General features: G+C 43.4%; 1 protein-coding gene across 1 annotated transcript in view; it reads left to right on the plus strand.

Annotated features, from left to right (window-relative positions):
* Window positions 1-20,004, plus strand: part of LOC116989717 (CACN subunit beta associated regulatory protein) — a 126,060-nt gene extending 106,056 nt beyond the window's left edge. Inside the window, exon 9 of the mRNA XM_033047313.1 lies at window positions 17,743-20,004. Coding sequence (XP_032903204.1) covers window positions 17,743-19,215 — 1,473 coding nt within the window. The 3' untranslated portion in view covers window positions 19,216-20,004. The remainder of the gene's footprint in view (window positions 1-17,742) is intronic.
* Window positions 20,005-20,341: the final 337 nt, after the last annotated feature.

Raw genomic sequence — 20,341 nt, forward strand, 5'->3', positions numbered from 1 at the left:
AAAGTTTGTGAATTAGTCCTTGGTAAATGTGACACCTTTCAGTTACTGTAAGATATTCCTTTCAGATCCGATCTCACTCTTTGTGTGACATAGACCAAACCGTCTCTGAAGTGTTGATGGTTTTCCATTTAATGTGCAAATGTTCGTTTTGAGACTGATCTGGTTGCAATAGATGTGATAGTATAGAAGTTAAATAAGGCATTTGGAAGACTTGGCTATTGATCTGGAGTAGAGCATTCAAATTCCATCATAGCAGCTGAGGAATTCCAATTCAACTAACACATTAAATCTGGTATTAAATAACTTGTTTGAGCTTTAGGGACTCTGAGGCTGTAAGATTGTTATGGAGACGAAAATCCGCTGCACTTACCTGGTCGTGTCTCTACGTCACTCCAGACGCAGGGCTGTGCAATGGAGAGCTCACTATTCCTGGCATTGTTTCGCTAGACAATTTAAGTGAGCATAATTTGAAATGAAAGGCTCTCAGTGCTGCTTGCACCTGCGAACAAACTGGAAGTTAGTCATGAAATATCAAAGCAATTATTACAATTTTGGTCACCCACATGTGCACTTTGAGCTTTGTCTCACAACCGGCAAGGAGTACTGTGTTAGTTTTTGCCGTGGAAAGCTGTGTCGAGCTGAGAAAAGCAGGCAGGGAGATAAACTGGTAGACATAGAGCAGACTCGACGGGCCAAATGGCCTAATTCTGCTTCAATGTCTTATGGTCCTGGAGTTGCATTCAGGAACAGAACATAGATTGTAAAACAGAATTACAAAAGGGTTACAGGATTCATGTCAAAAAAACAGAAGTGGGATATGATGGTTTGAAATGAAGCAGCATGATTTGATAGCATGATTTGTTTTTGCAGCGTAATGTTCATGTTGTGAAGGATTCCTCGTTTCAATAAAACTAAGTGTTTTCCTTAATGCGGTATTATCTATTTGGGTGTTAAAGTAAATCACGATTCTGGGATTTCTTTCAACCTGCCAAGGGTGAACATGTCCATGATTTTATTCATTTGCCTATTATAAATTTCCAATCACCGAGAAGAATTGATAGCAAAAATCAAAGTACTGGAGGAACTCTGTGTGTCGGGCAGCATCTGTGGAGAGAAATGGACAATCGATGTGAAGAAGGGTCACAACCAAAATACTGTCTGTTTTTATTCCCCTCCACACTGCCTGACCCACTGATTTCTCCGGCACTTTGTGTTTTGCTCAAGATTCTGACTTCTTCTGCAGTTCTTTGTGACTTCAAATAGAATTGAACTTTCTGATTCTCAGTCTGAAGATTCTCGACCCAAAACGTCACCCATTCCTCCTCTCCAGAGCTGCTGCCTGTCCCGCTGAGTTACTCCAGCTTTTTGTGTCTATCTTCAAAAAAAATTAATAGTTCCTTTTGGAAAATAAACCATGAAAATGAATAAATATAAACAAGTACAAGAACAAATAGCTAGGCCTGCAACAACGCACAAGGGCCAAATATGCTTTCTAGAGAGAGTTAGATAGGACTCTTAAAGATACCGGAGTCAAGGGATATGGGGAGGCAGGAACGGGGTACTGATTGTGGATGATCAGCCATGATAACATTGAATGGCGGGTAGACAAAAATGCTGGGGAAACTCAGCGGGTGAGGCAGCGTCTATGGAGCGAAGGAAATAGGCAACGTTTCGGGTCGAAACCCTTCTTCAGACTGATGTGAGGGTGAGGGGGGGGGGGGCGGGAAGAAGAAAGGAAGAGGTGGAGCCAGTGGGCTGATGGAGAGCTGAGAAGGTGAGGAGAAAGTAAGGACTACCTGAAATTAGAGAAGTCAATGTTCATACCGCTGGGGTGCAAACTGCCCAAGCGAGGTGCTGCTCCTCCAATGAATGGCGGTGCTGGCTCGAAGTGCCAAATGGCCTACTCCTGCACCCATTGACTACACTGAGAAAGGAAATTAAGAAAGATTGAAGGATTGCAGAAATACATGAATGTAATATTCTCGGCTGACTGAAGATTACCTTGTTTACTTAAAGACCCAAATAAAAGAAAATCCTAAATATAAAACGTCATTGCAATTTCTTAGTTTGATTGGCGTTGCTCTATTGCACGAATAAGTGATTTTCCATATAAACTTATAAATTCTTCTTATTCTTGTCTTGCTGAATTATATCCTTCTACTCGGCAGTGAGTTCAAGAAATCAAACCTACTAATCATATCTCTTACATTAACACCCAAGTGATTTTATGTATCAAAAACAGCAAAGATCCCAACATCAATCCCCATATAGGCCACAACTCCCAGACTTTGAATCAGAAAAACATTTCACCACAGTCATCCTTTGCCTCCTAACACCAAACAGATTTTGGACCCAATTAGCCAGCGCACTTGGATCATAGTTCAGAGGTCATAGGAGCAGAGGTAGGTCATTCGGCCCATCGAATCTACTCATTCATTAAACCATGGCTGATCTATCATTCCCCCTCAACCCCATCCTCCTGCCTTCTCCCCTTGACACCCCTTACAAATTCCAGAATCGGTCAAATCTCCGTCTTAGAAATACCCAAAGACTTGTGTTTCACAGCCGGCTGTGGCAATGAATGCCGCAGATTCACCACCCTCTGACTAAAGGTATTCTTCTCATCTCCATTCTAAGGTGCGTCCTTTTATTCTGAGGCCATGCCCTCTGATCCCAGATTCTCCCACGTGGAAAGATTCTCTCTGCATTCACTCCATAGAAGTCTATTTTGATCCCAATTGCTTTAATCTTCTGGACCAGCCCACCAAGTGAAATGTCTTACTAAAGGCTTGTAGACCAGATCTATCACCCTGCCTTCGACAGTCTCCTTGGTTACCTTCTCAAAAATCTCAATGAAATGAATGAGACAGGAATCCCTTCTCACAAACCAATGCTGACGGTTATTAGTCCCCACCTTTCCAAATGAAATCGTGGTCTTTAGGATTTTCTTCAATAATTTCCATTGCACATAAGTAAGGCTAACTGGCCTGCAGCTATTGGCCTTAAACCTGCAATCCTTCTTAAGTAAGTATTAACATTACTATCCTTCTTCAGTCTGAAGAAGGGTCCCAACCTGAAATGTCACCTATCCATGTTCTCCTGAGATGCTTCCAAAGCGTGCTGAGCTACTCCAGCTATTTGTGTCTTCTAACTACCCTCCAGCCTTCCTGTCCCTTATCTGTAGTTAATGAAAATGCAAAAATCTCTTGTCAAGGACCCAACAATTTCTTCCCTTGTTTCCCATCACATCCTGACAGGGATCTCATCCGGCCCTGGGGATTTATCCACACTTACGTGTTTAGAAACATTTAACGCCTCCTTATTTACATATAAATGGTTCAGAACTCCCTGAATATAAAAATACATAATGACAATAAGCAAAACCATATTAAGGAAGCAATTGATATTACAACCCTTACAACCCAGCGATTATGAATGTTGATTTATCTAATTTCAAATAACTCCTGCATTCCCTCCCTCCCCTCTTCCCATCTCCCCACCCTAGTCATCCGATCAGTTCCACTGTTTGCATTGTTGTATCCAAAGATACTATAGCGGAGTTTAGTATCTCTCGTTAGCACGTCACCCCACCCAACAAAGGGTCATTATTGACTCCAGCCTACCTGAGGTCATCTGTTGCCGGCCATGATTTTTTCTTACCCCCAGTTTCTACACCCCCCCCCCCCCCCCTATCTTTCAGTCTTAGGAAGGGTTCCGACCAAAACGTTACCTATTCCATTTCTTCACACATGCTGCCTGACCTGCTGAGCTACTCCAGCAGTTTTGTGTTGGTCTTTCTTGAAGGATTATTCATCTGTGCTGGTACAAGGAAAAATGTTGAAAATAACATGAAGAAACCCATCTTAAATGACTAATGCTATGCAGATAAGGAAAATCATTGACCAATAGTGCTAAAGTTCACTCATTTACTTCCCTTTGGATCTGAATCTGTGGAACACATTGCCACGGAGGGCTGTGGAGGTCAAATCAATGGATATTTTTAAGGCGGAGATTGACAGATTCTTGATTAGTGCAGATGTCAGGGGTTATGGGGCGAAGGATGAGAATGGGGTTGAGAGGGAAAGATAAATCAGCCATGATTAAATGGCAGAGTAGACTTGTTGGGCCGAATGGTTAAAATTCAGCTCCTAGAAGTCAAGAACTTATGAATGTACATGTAAGTATACATAGTTATTAAACTGAACAGATCAGTGTGATGTTTGTGCTCAGAACCACTCAGATTCTCAACTGAATGTATTTCTAGATATCAATGTCTAAAATTACTGCAGAGAGCAATCTGATCTACTGCTTGAATTAGTATTTATTTGTAATGATTATATCATCTTGAGAATCATTTTGATTTTGTGCGTAAAATGTTGGGGCATTGGGGTGCTCCTAACTAAATACAATTGGCTGCCTCTTCGCACATATTCAAATTCACCCTCACTATGTTTTGAATCTCAAGGGCATTCAATTATCTTTAACTTATTCAACGTGAAAAGGAACTTTAAAAATGTTTTATTGTCTGTTAAACATCACTGAATAATCATATGCACTTGAGAAGATAAGAATGTATTCTTTTGGTCGGACTCTGAGTATTAAGCAATGTGCAAGGGCCGTGCAGAAAATAAATCCTGGGCTGGGCAGGATTGCAAACATCTGGTGACAGATTCTGCCAAATATTCTTTCTATTTCAGTTAAAAGATTATAACTCTTACAGATTTTTGTTAAGGGCATGGGTGCTCCCTTGGTATCTGCACTGCAGATAATATTTCACAGAAATTTATTGCAATGGTTTTATAAATATGATGAAAAAGAGAATATATTGCAGTAAACAGCAGATATTACCATTTGAAGTCTAATTTAACCATAGAGGTTAACTGATAGTGTTAACGTATTTTCAAGTATTTTTACAGCATTACAATAAGATTGGAATTCTTCATTCCTTGACAAAGCACGTCTATATATTATTCATCATTTTATATAAAGTATGCTTATCGTGGTCTGCAAAATACTAAATAATACGCAGAGGCATTGATTGTGATGAACATTGTATTCACGTATGGAGTGCATTCAGAATATCACATCACAAATCTTTCCCCGACTCTCCAACCTTCAACCCTGCAGTTTTTAACTGAATAGATTTGTGGGGTAAATGAATTGCCCAAGCGTTGCAGTGCATTTCAGTTGCAAAAGTGCAGCCAGTTTGATAATAATCAAACAGTTCATTCTCCGGACGATGTTGGAAAATTAACTCCTAGTTTGGAAGTTGGAGATGCACTAATTCAAACTTAGCTCTGCGTTCAACACCAATTCCAAAGTTAGCAAATCACAAAGTGCTGGAGTCAGGCAGCAGCTGTGAGCAAATGGATAGGCGACATTTTGGGTCGGGAGACTTCTTCAGACTGGAAGAAGTCTGACCCGCTGAGTTACTCCAGCACATTGTGTTTTGCTTAAGATTAAGGGCGGTCACGGTGGCGCAGCGGTAGAGTTGCTGCCATACAGCGAACACAGCGCCGGAGACCCGGGTTCGATCCCGACTACAGATGCTGTCTGTACGGAGTTTGTACTTTCTCCCCGTGACCTGCATGGGTTTTCTCCGAGTTCTTTGGTTTCCTCCCACACTCCAAAGACGTAAGGGTTTGTAGGTTAATTGGCTTGGTAAATGTAAAAATTGTCCCTAGTGGGTGTAGGATAGTGTTAGTGTGCGGGGATTGCTGGTCGGCGCGGACCGATGGGCCGAAGGGCCTGTTTCCGCGCTGTATCTCTAAACTAAACTAAAAAAATTCAGCATCTGTAATTTCTCGTGGGCAGCACAGTGGCGCAGCAATAGAGTTGGTGCCTTACAGCGCCAGAGACCCAGGTTCGATCCTGACTATGGGTGCCGTCTGAATGGAGTTTGTACGTTCTCCCTGTCACCGCATATGCTTTCTGCAGGTACGCTGTGCATGCGTGTATGGGTGTAATCTTCTCAGTGCCAACCCCGTTGATAGAAACATAGAAACATAGAAATTAGGTGCAGGAGTAGGCCATTCGGCCCTTCGAGCCTGCACCGCCATTCAATATGATCATGGCTGATCATCCAACTCAGTATCCCGTACCTGCCTTCTCTCCATACCCTCTGATCCCCTTAGCCACAAGGGCCACATCTAACTCCCTCTTAAATAGAGCCAATGAACTGGCCTCGACTACCCTCTGTGGCAGGGAGTTCCAGAGATTCACCACTCTCTGTGTGAAAAAAGTTCTTCTCATCTCGGTTTTAAAGGATTTCCCCCTTATCCTTAAGCTGTGACCCCTTGTCCTGGACTTCCCCAACATCGGGAGCAATCTTCCTGCATCTAGCCTGTCCAACCCCTTAAGAATTTTGTAAGTTTCTATAAGATCCCCTCTCAATCTCCTAAATTCTAGAGAGTATAAACCAAGTCTATCCAGTCTTTCTTCATAAGACAGTCCTGACATCCCAGGAATCAGTCTGGTGAACCTTCTCTGCACTCCCTCTATGGCAATAATGTCCTTCCTCAGATTTGGAGACCAAAACTGTACGCAATACTCCAGGTGTGGTCTCACCAAGACCCTGTACAACTGCAGTAGAACCTCCCTGCTCCTATACTCAAATCCTTTTGCTATGAAAGCTAACATACCATTCGCTTTCTTCACTGCCTGCTGCACCTGCATGCCCACTTTCAATGACTGGTGTACCATGACACCCAGGTCTCGCTGCATCTCCCCTTTTCCTAGTCGGCCACCATTTAGATAATAGTCTGCTTTCATGTTTTTGCCACCAAAATGGATAACCTCACATTTATCCACGTTATACTGCATCTGCCAAACATTTGCCCACTCACCCAGCCTATCCAAGTCACCTTGCAGTCTGCTAGCATCCTCCTCACAGCTAACACTGCCCCCCAGCTTAGTGTCATCCGCAAACTTGGAGATATTGCCTTCAATTCCCTCATCCAGATCATTAATATATATTGTAAATAGCTGGGGTCCCAGCACTGAGCCTTGCGGTACCCCACTAGTCACTGCCTGCCATTGTGCAAAGGACCCGTTTACTCCTACTCTTTGCTTCCTGTTTGCCAGCCAGTTCTCTATCCACATCAATACTGAACCCCCAATGCCGTGTGCTTTAAGTTTGTAAACTAATCTCTTATGTGGGACCTTGTCGAAAGCCTTCTGGAAGTCCAGATACACCACATCCACTGGTTCTCCCCTATCCACGCTACTAGTTACACCCTCGAAAAATTCTATAAGATTCGTCAGACATGATTTACCTTTTGTAAATCCATGCTGACTTTGTCCAATGATTTCACCACTTTCCAAATGTGCTGCTATCCCATCTTTAATAACTGACTCTAGCAGTTTCCCCACTACCGATGTTAGACTAACTGGTCTGTAATTCCCCGTTTTCTCTCTCCCTCCCTTCTTAAAAAGTGGGGTTACATTTGCTACCCGCCAATCCTCAGGAACTACTCCAGAATCTAAAGAGTTTTGAAAGATTATTACTAATGCATCCACTATTTCTGGAGCTACTTCCTTAAGTACTCTGGGATGCAGCCTATCTGGCCCTGGGGATTTGTCGGCCTTTAATCCATTTAATTTACCCAACACCACTTCCCGGCTAACCTGGATTTCACTCAATTCCTCCAACTCCTTTGACCCGCGGTCCCCTGCTATTTCCGGCAGATTATTTATGTCTTCCTTAGTGATCCTTCGTCACTTTGAGTAGCTATGGGCGTGGGATTCCTGAGTTTCAGTGAGAATGTTGGCTTTTTTCAAAGGATGTTTTGAGCACATCCTGATCCTCTAAGTATCCAAAATCTGATTAGGGAATTTCTAGACGCTTAAGTTCTCACATTTGTGTTCAAATCCTCCATGGTTTTATCCCCCCCCCCATGTTTGTAATCTCCTTCAGATGTTTAACCCTCTGAGATATTTGTTCCCTCAATTCTGGCCTTTTCATTGTCTCCAAATAGACTTATTCTAATTTTAACAGAGAGACTGCCAGCTGTCAAGGTCTTAAGATTTGGAATTCTATTTCTGAATCTCTCTGCCTTTGGATCACTGTTTTAGTCATTCCATTAAACCTATCTTTTGACCAACCTCTTGGGGGGTTATCTCCTTCTCACATGTGTCATTGTTAAATCCAGTTTGGTGGAGCTGTGAAGAACCTTGAGACAGTTTGCCACATCAGCGGTACTTTAAGCATGAATTATTTTACTCCACCCAATAAGTGTCATAAAATGTAGTGTCTTTGAGACGTGAAATAGAATACTACCACAGGGAAGGAGATTTTGCACTGAACTTCAGCAAAAGGCTAACGTCAACCTCAGTCATTGTTCTGGCTAGACTGTGAGCTCAGTTCCGGGAGAAGGCTGGGTCATTCATGGCCACCCCACAGAAAGTCTGAATGGGTACAGGTGGAAATGTATAGAGTCGTAAAGAGATACAACATGGAAATGGACTCTTTGTGCAAACCATCAAGTTCCCATTTACACTAATCCTGCTCTAATGTCCGTTATTACTTTTCCACCAACTCCCAACCTCCCAACCACGTTCCACCGTTCATTTACACACTTGAGTCAATTTACAGTGACCAATGAGCGGAACAACCTTCCATTTCTTGGGTGTTGGGGGGGGGGGGAGGGGAGGGAGGCTTAGTACAATTCAGAATCTGCCTGGGATGAGATCAGATACACTCCGGATAACAGTAATGTTGAAGTATGGCATGATTCCGTGGTTCCTGCTAACATCTGAAATCTAGAAGATAAATATTTGTCCTCTGTCGAATAGGCTAAGCAGGCGATCTGGTAACAAAGGAGTGATGAACTCTGCTTGTGAGAATCAATGCACCAAATTTCAGAAGCGTTATTCAGTGTGCATGCATCCCAAGCTTGTACTCGTTATTTGTACATAAATGTGTCTGTAAGGTAGTTTTTGCTAATAATCTGTAAACCACCTTTACAAACTGCAGTCAGGTATTGCATGTGGGATCTATATGTTTGAGGTGCATCTCAACATGATTCAGCCATGGAGCAGTTTCAGAAAAAATGGCAGTTTCTTCCAGCAATGCATTTCAAACTTGTGGACAAGCCAGCAGCGGTACTGTAAATAGTTTCATGGGTTTAGTTTAGTTTAGTTTGGAGATACAGCGCAGGAACAAGCCCTTTGGGCCACTAAGTCCGCGCCGACCAGCGATCCCCGCACACTTACCATATCCCACACACACTTGGGGTGATTTACAATTGTACCAAGCAAATTTACCTGTACGTCTTTGGAGTGTGGGAGGAAACTGGCGATCCCGGCGAAAACCCACGCGGGTCACGGGGAAGAACGTACAAACTCAAGCACCCGTAGTCAGGCAGCATCCCTGGAGGACATGGATAGGTGACCTTCAGGGTCGGGTCACAAAGGAGGGAATGGACAGGTGATGGTTTCAGGTTTGGATCCTTGGAAGAGTCTTTTGGTTTCTGCAATTCCTTGTATCTGAATGACTTGTGAATCAGTATACCCTGCAGTATATGCCGCAATGCAAGTTCACTTGTCAAAATAATGAGCAGGAGCGTAATCTATTTTTGTGGTCAGGAATAAAATGAGCAAAGGCATCAAAATGCAGGGAAGCATCCAGCACACTTTACCGCTGCACTCGCTCAAGTCTTGTCAGATGTTGTGAATGTAAAACTGGCGCTGCTGAAAGTAGGCCACAGACATGCTACACATTCAGCAACAGCAGGAGAGTATTCAAATATTTATGGTTTCATTCATGTTTTTGTTAAACTTTGCTGAAGAAAAAACAGAATGGAAGCTGCAATTAAAATTCTGAAACTTTGAAGCATTAATTATACATGGAGGGGGCCAAAAGCGAAACTATTCCTTATTTGTAATGCAAACTCGATTCTCAAGGAAAGCACTCGCTGGAAAGTATGCCGAGGTTTATATTCCCGTTTTTATGTAATCCTTTAATAATTGTAATGTTTCTGTTTTTCATTTACTTTCTATATACACTTTCTTTGTGAAGTTGACAACAAAGAGTTCATTGAATTTAATTTGGATATCAATAATTTCAGTATGCAAATATAGTCATTTGCATTCTGACCACAGTGTGGTCCGTGAGTGGAAATGGCTGCCTTCTAACCAGACGGCGCTGGGTTGGACCCTGTGGGCTGTCTGTAGATTTATTCCAGGATGCTCGATGAAAGTCTCGCTAATCCTAAAATAGACACAAAAAGCTGGAGTAACTCAGCGGGACAGGCAGCATCTCTGGAGAGAAGGAATGGGTGAGGTTTTGGGTCGAGACCCTTCTTAATGGTCCTTAAATCACTTGGGAGAATGAGAAAACTGACACCATTGGTTTTGATGGGAAGACATTTCTTGTTAGCTGAATGTAGGTCAGCAATGATAATAGATAGTCACAGCTGGAAAAGAATCACTTTGGTCCAACTCGTCCATGCCGAATAAGATGCCAAGGCAAGCTAGTCCCATTTATCCATATTTGTCGCATATCCCGCTAATCGTTTCCGCTCCACATACTGTCCAAGTATCTTCTAAATGTTTTAGTTTAGCTTAGTTTAGAGATACAACGTGGAAACAGGCCCTTTAGCCCACTGAGTCCACACCGACCAGCATTCACCCATACACTAGTTCTTTCCCACATACTAGGGACTATTTACAGAAGCCAATTAACCTACATACCTGCATATCTCTGAATGTGGGAGGAAACCGGAGCACCCACATGGTCACAGAGAGACTGTGCAAAGACAGCACCCGTAGTCAGGATTGAACCTGGATCTCTGGCTGCAAGGCAGCGAATCTACCACTGTGCCACTGTGCTGTTTTAGTACCTGCCTCAAGTACTACTTCTGGCAGCTCATTCTACATATCCACCACCATCTGTAAAAAACATGCCCCTCAGGTTCCTATTTGGATACTATACTATCTTGGAAACTTTCCAATCAGGTTTCAGGGCCCACCACAGCACAGAGTCTGCCTTGTTGAAGGTACATAATGACCACCTGCTCACCGTTGACTCCGGCGACAGTGCAACCCTGCTCCTTCTCGACCTCAGCGCAGCATTAGATGCTGTCGACCACACTATCCTATTTGACCGTCTCCGGTACGGGGTTGGTATTGATGGCACTGCCCTGAGCTGGTTCATCTCCTACCTCAAAGGTAGGAGTTTCTCTACAAACATGGGCAACTCCTCCCCAGCTAGCCTCTGCTGCGAGGTTCCACAAGGTTCCATCCTAGGCCCCATTCTCTTCTCCCTGTATATGCTCCCCTTAGGCCAAGTCATTCAAAGGCACGGCATTTCCTTCCATTGCTATGCAGACGATACACAACTCTATCTCCCCCTGAAGCCCCAAAACCGATCAAATCTACTTAACCTTATCCACTGCCTCGAGGCTATAAAGTGTTGGATGGCCCAGAGCTTCCTCCAACTAAACGAGAGTAAGTCTGAGGTCATCCTTTTCGGCCACTTGGACTCAATCAAAATGATAGCAGGCAGCCTTGGAGGCCTTACCCCATTACTCAAACCTCACATCAAAAACCCTGCCGTGATATTTGACTCAGCATTGAAATTTGACAAACAAGTCAATGCTGTGGTAAAAGCTAGCTTCTTCCAGCTTCGGACGATAGCTAAAATAAAACAATTCCTCCAGTTTGATGACCTCGAAAAGATCATCTACACATTTATCTCCTCCCGCCTCGATTACTGCAACTCCCTTTACAATGGCACCAGCCAATCTTCCCTGTCCCGCCTGCAACTGGTCCAAAACGCCGCAGTGAGACTCCTGACGGGCACCAGAAAAAGGGACCACATCACCCCGATCCTGGCCTCGCTCCACTGGCTCCCTGTGCGGTTCCGAATACATTTCCTCCTTTATGTTTACAAAGCCCCCACCTACATCAAAAGTCTGCTTACCCACCACACCACCTTCAGGTCCCTCAGATCGGCCAACTTGGGGTTACTGAACATCCCGCGGTTTAGGCATAAGCTCAGGGGCGACCGCGCCTTTGCGGTTGCAGCTCCTAGACTGTGGAACAGCATCCCTCTTCCCATCAGAACTGCCCCCTCCATCGACTCCTTTAAGTCAAGACTTAAAACTCATCTTTACTCTCAAGCCTTTCTTGTCGTCCTCTGAGGGAGGGCTATATATATGTATTTATGTATGTACTTAATCTATGAACCACTGTTGTATAACGTTAGTACCTTCACCAACGTGAAGCACTTTGGCCAACGAGAGTTGTTTTTTAAATGTGCTATAGAAATAAAAGTGACTTAACTTGACTATTAAATCTCTCTCATCTCACCGTATATTTCTGCCTCCTAGTTCTTGATTCCCCTACTCTGGGAGATTGATTCTGTGCATTCTCCTTATCTATTCCCCTCATAACTTTATATGCCTCTACAAGATCAGTCTCATCTGCCCAATCTCATACTGCATCTCAGGTCCTCAAATCCTGGCAAAATTCCTGTACATCTTCTCTGTACTCTTTCCAGCTTAGCTGCAAACTTACTAATCACACCTTTTAAATTCTCAGCCAAATTGTTGATAATCGATAACAATCAGTGTGCCCAGCATTAGGCACACCACTAGTCACAAGCCTCCAATTTGAAAAATAACCTTCCACCACCTACCACAAAAACCAAGTCTGTATCCAGTTAGTTAGCACGCCCTGGATCCCATGCGATCCAGCCTTCCACAACAGCCAGCCTACTATAAGGACATTATCAAAGAACTTGCAGACGTCCACATAGACTATATGTGGGTATACGAAACAAGTTGCCTGAGGAAATAGTTGAGGCAGCTACAATAACAGCATCCACCATACATTTGGACAGGTATAAGGATAGAAGAGATTGAGAGGGATATAGGCCAAATGTAAACAAATGGGGCGAACTCAGGAAGACACCTTGGTCATCATGTGTTATCAAGGCTGATTTACTTTTTGAGGCTTGTAAGTGTGCAAAGGAAAAAACTGATCTGCACTCAGGATGCAATCTTGTAAAGAGTGAAAATACTCTGGACAGGGCATCCCCTATCAGAACTAAGCATGCAAGGAACCAAGTATAGCAGCTAACACTTGCAAAGGTTAAGCCTTGAACTTGTTTATCGTTGGTCGTTCCTTGAGTTAGGGCAGTACATATCCACAGCAGATAGACGGCCATAGATCAATCCTGACCTCAGCTGCTGCCGATATGAAGCATGCACTTTCTCCCTATGACGGTGTGCGTTTCCTCGCACATCCCCAAGACCCATGGGTTTGTAGGCTAATTGGCCCTCTGTAAAATTGCTCCTAATGTCTATGGAGTGGATGAAGAAATAAGATAAGATAGAACTAGTGTAAACGGGTGATTGATGGTCAGTGTGGGCTCACAGGGCCGAAGGGCCTGTATCCACGCTGTCTTTCTAAGCTAAACTTAACTCTAAGACTATGGCAACCAGCTTATAGTGTTGTGATGTGTATGGAGATAGTTGATTAGACGAATCTGGTTTGAAAAGTTCCTTTAGCACGAATGACAGAGATACAGGGATGTTGTCACATAAATAGTTCTTGACTTTCACGATTCTGGTTCTGTCTGCTTCCTTCATTCTAGCTTTGAAGTAAGTGCCTGATAGACCGGGCTGTTTCCTGGGGCATAGAAGCCTCACTTTAGAACAAAGACAATGTTTTGCTATTCTGAAGAAGAGTGCCGACCCAAATTGCCACCTATCCATGTTCTCAGGAGATGCAGCCTGATCTGGTGTGTTACTCCAGCATTTTGTGTCTTTCCTTGGTGAACCAGCATCTGCAGTTTCATGTTTCTACCTGGCTATTCAAATCAGTTCTGAGTCATAAAGGTAGAAACGCTCTTTATTTTAAAATCTTTTGAAGCCCAGTTGATTAGCGTCCAGGACCATCATGTTCCTGTGAGGACAAAAGACAAATGATTACAAGGTTGGGAATTTTAGTCAAAAAGGAAAAGTATATGTAAGGTTTAAGAAGCTGAAATCAGACAAGGCCCTTGATGAATATAAAGAAAACAGCAAAGAAAGTTGACAAGAAATTAGCAGAGCCATAGACAATAGATAACAGGTGCAGGCGTAGGCCATTCGGCCCTCGGGCCAACTCCCCCATTCAATGTCATCATGGCTGATCATCCACAATCAGTACCCCGTTCCTGCCTTCTCCCCATATCCCTTGACTCCACTACCTTTAAGAGCTCTGTCCAGCACTCCCTTGAAAGCATCCAGAGAAACAGCCTCCACCGCCCTCTGAGGTAGAGAATTCCACAGACTGACAACTCTCTGTGTGAAAAAAAATTTCCTCATCTCCCTTCTAAATGGCTTACCCCTTATTCTTAAACTCTAACCCCTGGTTCTGGACTCCCCCAACATCGGGAACATGTTTCCTGCCTCTAGCTTGTCCAAAGAGATCATGGCAAGTAGGATTAAAGGGAATGCCGAAGAAATGTTATACATATATTAGGAACAAGAGGCTGGCTATGGGAAGGGTAGGTCCACTCAAGGACAAAAGGAGCAAATCTATGCGTGGATTCAGTGGTTTATAGGAACTTTGCAAAACAATTTTTTCTTTAACCAGAGTGTGATGGGTGCTTTGAACAAACTGCCTGGAGAGGTGGTGGGAACGAATATGGTTGCAGTGTTTAAGAGGTTTTCAAACAGACATATAAACGGGCATGGAATGACAATAGACAATAGACAATGGAGGGGTATGGATGAAGTGTTGGCTCATGAGATTAATTTAGATTGGCATCATGGTTGGCATAGATATTGTGGGCCAAAGGACCTGTTGCTGTACTGTTCTGCGTTCTGAACACATTTTCTATAATGACCACTAATATGCGGCGTACAAAGTGTGTATGTCAAATTCAACATGGTAACATTTAGTTCCGTTGATTTTAATAGAGCCACATTTCAGATACGAGAATTCAAAATGCACATTACTACATCGCACAATAACTTGAGGCTGAATTTCTATCCTTGTTTGATGGATTAAACAGTGAAACAACTTTAATAAATTAATGTGTCGGAAGAAACTGTAGATGCTGGTTGACACTGAAGATGGACACAAAATGCTGGAGTAACTCAGCGCGACAGACAGCATCTCTGGAGAAAAGGAATGGGTGATGTTTTGGGTCGAGACCCTTCTTCAGACTGAGAGTCAGGGGAAGGGGCGTCTAGAGATATGGATGGGTAAGGTGTGAAAACAACTGGTCAAAGCAGACGATGACAAGGAAATGTTTTTATGGTTAATTGTTAATTCATTTAATAATTAATTTGATAAATTGATCATTGGCTGGTTGGAAATATGATTTTTTAGTTCAGCGATACAGCATGGAAACAGACCCCTCGACTCACGGAGTTAATGCTGACTATTGATCACCCATTCAAAACAGTTCTATGATATCTCACTTTCACACCCACTCCCTGCACAATAGGGGCAATTTATAGAGGCCCATTTTCTACAAACCTTTGCATCTTTGGGATGTTGATATTGGCATCAGGTTCAGCACAGACATTGTGGGCAGAAAGGCCAATCCCTGTGCTGTACGGTTCCATGTTCTATGCTCAATGTGGGAGGAAACTGGAGCACCTGGAGGAAACCCACAGGGAGAACGTGCAAACTCCACACAGACAGCACCAGAGGGTCAGGATCGAACCAGGGTCTCTGGCTCAGTTGGGCAACAGCCCCACCAGCTGCACCATTGTGTCACATCTGATAGCCACATATTTTCATTTTATTCTAAGAGGGTGTGCAATCTAAACACAATGCACTTATAAAAGGGGCTGCTGCTGGTGGTAATACAAGAGCCTAATGACAACGCATAGGATGGTCAACGATGAAGAGTAGAGAAACTGAATTCATGTTCGTTATTGAAATAATGTCTCACTTCATTCCATTGTTTTATTGCTGTTGCCATTCCCAAACTTAATCTGTCGTACGAGAGGAGTAAATAGTTACGTCAACTGTATTGTGCTAATCCACAACCATGCAAAGCATCTGAAAAACAGCAGCTGTAAACTTTAACCAGCCTATTGTTTGGAAGTGCTCAGCATGTTGGTAATCGACCTTTGCATCTTGCAGCTAAACAGTTCTTGAATTCAAAGCAAAGTGCAAGACAAATGCCTTTTAGCAGAGGGTCCGTGGCTGTACCATCAAAGGTGCTGCAAAGTCCAAACACTGTGTTCATAATGCCTTCTTGAATCATCCATGCTTCACTGAGTTTTCATCATGAGATTCGAGCAAGTGTAGTAGGGAGAATGCCTAGTTCCCACTGACATCATTCCTCAGGTGCTCCACACGGATGGTGTACGTTCAGTTAATCTTACTGGCAATCTCTTCAAAGTTTCTCTCATTTCCTACTGAACAGGAAGAGAAGCAAAGTTGCTGTTAGAAATGGGGTGACAGAACGTATAGATATTTGCTCGATACCTGTTGTACAAGACCTTGGTGAGGCCACATTTGGAGTATTGTGTTCAGTTCAGGTCACTGCTATAGGAAGGATGTCAATAAGCAGGAAAGGGTACAGAGAAGATTGACGAGGATGTGTATAAAATCATGTGAGGAATAGATCGGGTAGATGCACACGTCTCCTGCTCGGAGTAGCTGAATCGAGGACCAGAGGACATAGATTTAAGGTGAAGGGGAAAAGATTTAATAGGAATCTGAGGGGTAACTTTTTCACACAAAGGATGGTGGGTGTATGCAACAAGCTGTCAGAGGAGGTAGTTGAGGCTGGGACTATCCCAATGTTTAAGAAACAGTTAGACAGGTACATGCATAGGACAGGTTTGGAATGATATGGACCAAACGCAGGCAGGTGGGACTAGTGCAGCTGGGACATGTTGGCCGGTGTGGGCAAGTTGGGCTGAAGGGCCTATTTCCACACTGTCCAATTAAATTCCACACTGTCCAATTCAAAACTTACTGTAATTAAATTAATGCCAGGACTCGATGACCTGAGCAATAGGGAAAGGTTGGGCATGCCGGATTTTATTCTTTGGAGCACAGGAGGCTGAGGAGAGATCTTATAGAGATGTATAAAATCATGAGGGGGTGAGATAGGGTGAATGCAGAGTATGTTACCCAGTGTAGAAGAATCAAGAATCAGAGGGTATATGTTTAAGATGAGAGGAGAAAGATTTAAAATGAATCCGAGGAGCAACGTTTTGCTCATGGGCTGTGGATATATGAAACGCGCTGCCAAAGGAGATAGTTGAAGCAGGTATATGAACAGCATTTAAGATGCTTGGTCAGTTACATGGATAGGGAAGGTTTAGAGAGATATGGGCCAAACATTGGCAACAAGGTTAATCTATATGGTCGGCATGGATGTGTTGGGATGAATGGCCTGTTTCCATGCTGATTGACTGTGACTGCTAGCCCAGGTTAGATATTTCTTCCCAAACTGGTGGCAGAGATTGAAGTCCCAAGGATGAACCAGATTGGGTACATCTTCTTAGCTTTCTTCAACAGGTTTGTAGCTGGGCATTGGAGCATTACACTGGACATTACAGCAAAACATCCCACAAGAGATTGCAGTGTCTAGTTTCTTACACAAATCAATCTGCCCCCACATTTGGTTTGACATCAGAGTATGGGGCAAAGTGAAAGGATCTCTCCATTTGGGGAAGTGTTTGTTTTGTAGATCACCGGTTAGAATTTGGGATGCATAAAATACACTATTTTGACTGCTTTGAACGAGACGGACCGGTTTGCTGTCATTGGAGCTAGTACAGACTCGATGGGCTGAACAGCCTCCTTATTATGCCACAGCGATTGTGTTATTCCATGGATGTGAGTGGGCAGGGTCAGCATGTAAGCCAAGCAAAGCAACCCAAAGGAATTAGCAGCGTGACGAGAAACCAAGCTTTATTGAAGTTAAGTTTTTGTAAATGCTGTGATGCTGTGTCCCACATTTTCCTGAGATCAGCTTGGTTTTCTTTCAGGTTAGATGCGGCAGAGATTCTGCCAGGCGGGAGTGAAAGTGCTGAAAAGAGGGAGAGCTCTGATCATCAGAGGACCTACCGGGATATCTGGGAACTCCGAGCTTCTCTCGAGCTTTACATATCATTGGACCCAAGCAGCAACGATAAGGATTCGGTGCGGAGCGACACGGAGAGCGTGTGCTCGACGGGTGGGCCGCCCAGCGCTCTTTCCCAGGACATGGGCGACGAAGAAGATGGTCTTGAGGAGACGCCCATGGACAAAGGGGGGACAAAGCAGGACAGCGTGGATTCCGAGCGGGGCAGCAACAGCGATTCGAACACCAGAAAGCTCCTTCAGATGGACAGTGGTTATGCATCCATAGAGGCGCCGAGCAAACTCTTGGAGGAAAGGATTCTCAAGACAGACGGCGAAAGTGGGACCAAAGACAAAACGGCGTCTGAGAAAAGGTTGTTCTTCACAAGTTCTGGACGTAAAGGAACTGTCTTTGAAAGTTTTGATGCAAAAACATTGAGCGAGGAGATTGAGGAAGAAGGCGCTGCCGGGGGTGAAGCAGAAAGCCCCATCGGGTGGTCACCTTATGGCCAAATGTTTGTAACTAAAGACTATTTGCACAGGCGGGACTACAGCATTGACGAGAAAACTGATGCCTTATTCAACGAGTTCCTCCGGCACGACCCCCAGTTCGATGATTCTCCGCTCAAGTCCAAGCACCGCTCCCGCATCCACCTGCGCAAGCAGTGGCAGAGGACCAAGCAATACAGCGACCCGGGCCTCCGCTACCCGCCAGGCCTGGAGCGCCACCGGATGCCCCTTCGGAGAGGCGACAGCGTGAACTACCCGCTCGACCACCGCTACCAGAGCACCCTGCCCCGCATCGTGAGCAGCACTGAGGAGGAGCAGGCCAGTAGCCAGGAACGGATCACATCACCCACCACTAAAGACTCGGAGCGCACGGGCGCCGACTTGGAGGAAAAGATCCACATCATCGAGGAAGAGACGGCAGAGCAAGGAAATGGCGTTGACCAGACTGAACAGACAACAGACCTCCAGCAGCCTTTAGACCATATTAGTGGCTTCTCAGAGACAAATAGCTCAACAGACTTCGGGTATGGGCCTCAGATGATAGGGGCAGATCCGAAAGACAAATTAACGACTAGCATCGAAGACAGGCTGTATAACAACCTTAGAAAATCAAAGGAGAGTGTCGAGTATGTGATAGCTGTCTCATGTGCTTCACCAGACCACAGTCCCGTTTAGCCGACTGTTTGTGACGGGTTGACTCATGATTTCTTTTTTTTGTAAACTTCTCATGTGGATGCTGCCCATTTACTATTAGTCACTTCTGACCAATACAGACAATGTTTGCTGCTACAGTACACAACATGCTTCGTGTTTCTCCATCAAAGAATGATTAGATGTCTGTGGAACATTAATTCCCTCGTAGGTATAAATGTTTTAGTAGAAGAATAGTTTGCTTTTTTAAAAAAAAAAACAAAGAACGAAGGAGTGATGTTGATACTTTGGGGAAAGCTTTTCTATTCAAGTTGTTTGGCTGTTATTTTGTTTCCAGAACACCCTGTAATGTTTTTAATATTGAGAAATAGCATCAGCCCCAGATGAATAGCATTGTACACCGAGTGCTTCCTGTTTCCAGAGTTGGCTGTATCACTCCCATTTGCATGTTCTCTTTTCATTCTAAGGATATCATTCAAAATAAAATCCCCCCAGGATTGCACAACACATCATAACATCGCCACCAATGCAAGTAACTTCTTTGAAACTTTTTTTTTGTTGAAATGTATTAAATATAAATTTCCTCTTCAAAGACATTCCAATTTTGTGTTAAGTTACGATCATAACTTCATGTTACGTTCTGTGAATTAGAATGTCAATTCCTAAAATGAAAAGATAGACACCATTGTTTGTTTCTTCAAAATGTAAAAATGTCTGCTGTTGGTTTTATTATTATTATTATTAAAAAAAAACAGACAATGCTATTCTGTATGTGGATGGGATGGGCACAATAAATAACAAGTGTTTCTCATATTACTTTAATTTTGGAAGTCTTATTTCCAAATAGATTGGTTTCCTACCAATCATTCTGCACTGAAATTTCAAACTTGGTGGCCGAGACATACCAGTGACTAGATATCTAAGTGGTGAATTTAGGCTAAATTCACAGGTCTAAATAATTATATAATATAATTTTATAAAGTATTTATGTGGTACTATATGAAACTTCTTAAAACACTTTTCCTGTTTTTTTATTTTTATCTGTAAAATCAGCCTTGAACAATCATATCATTGACTTTCTTCTGTTTCCATTGCTAAAAGAAATAAATTATTTCCTCATTCAAACAAAGATCGTTTAGCATGACTTGTT

The sequence above is a fragment of the Amblyraja radiata genome, chromosome 29 (assembly GCF_010909765.2).
Source record: "Amblyraja radiata isolate CabotCenter1 chromosome 29, sAmbRad1.1.pri, whole genome shotgun sequence".
NCBI classification, from domain to species: Eukaryota; Metazoa; Chordata; class Chondrichthyes; order Rajiformes; family Rajidae; genus Amblyraja; species Amblyraja radiata.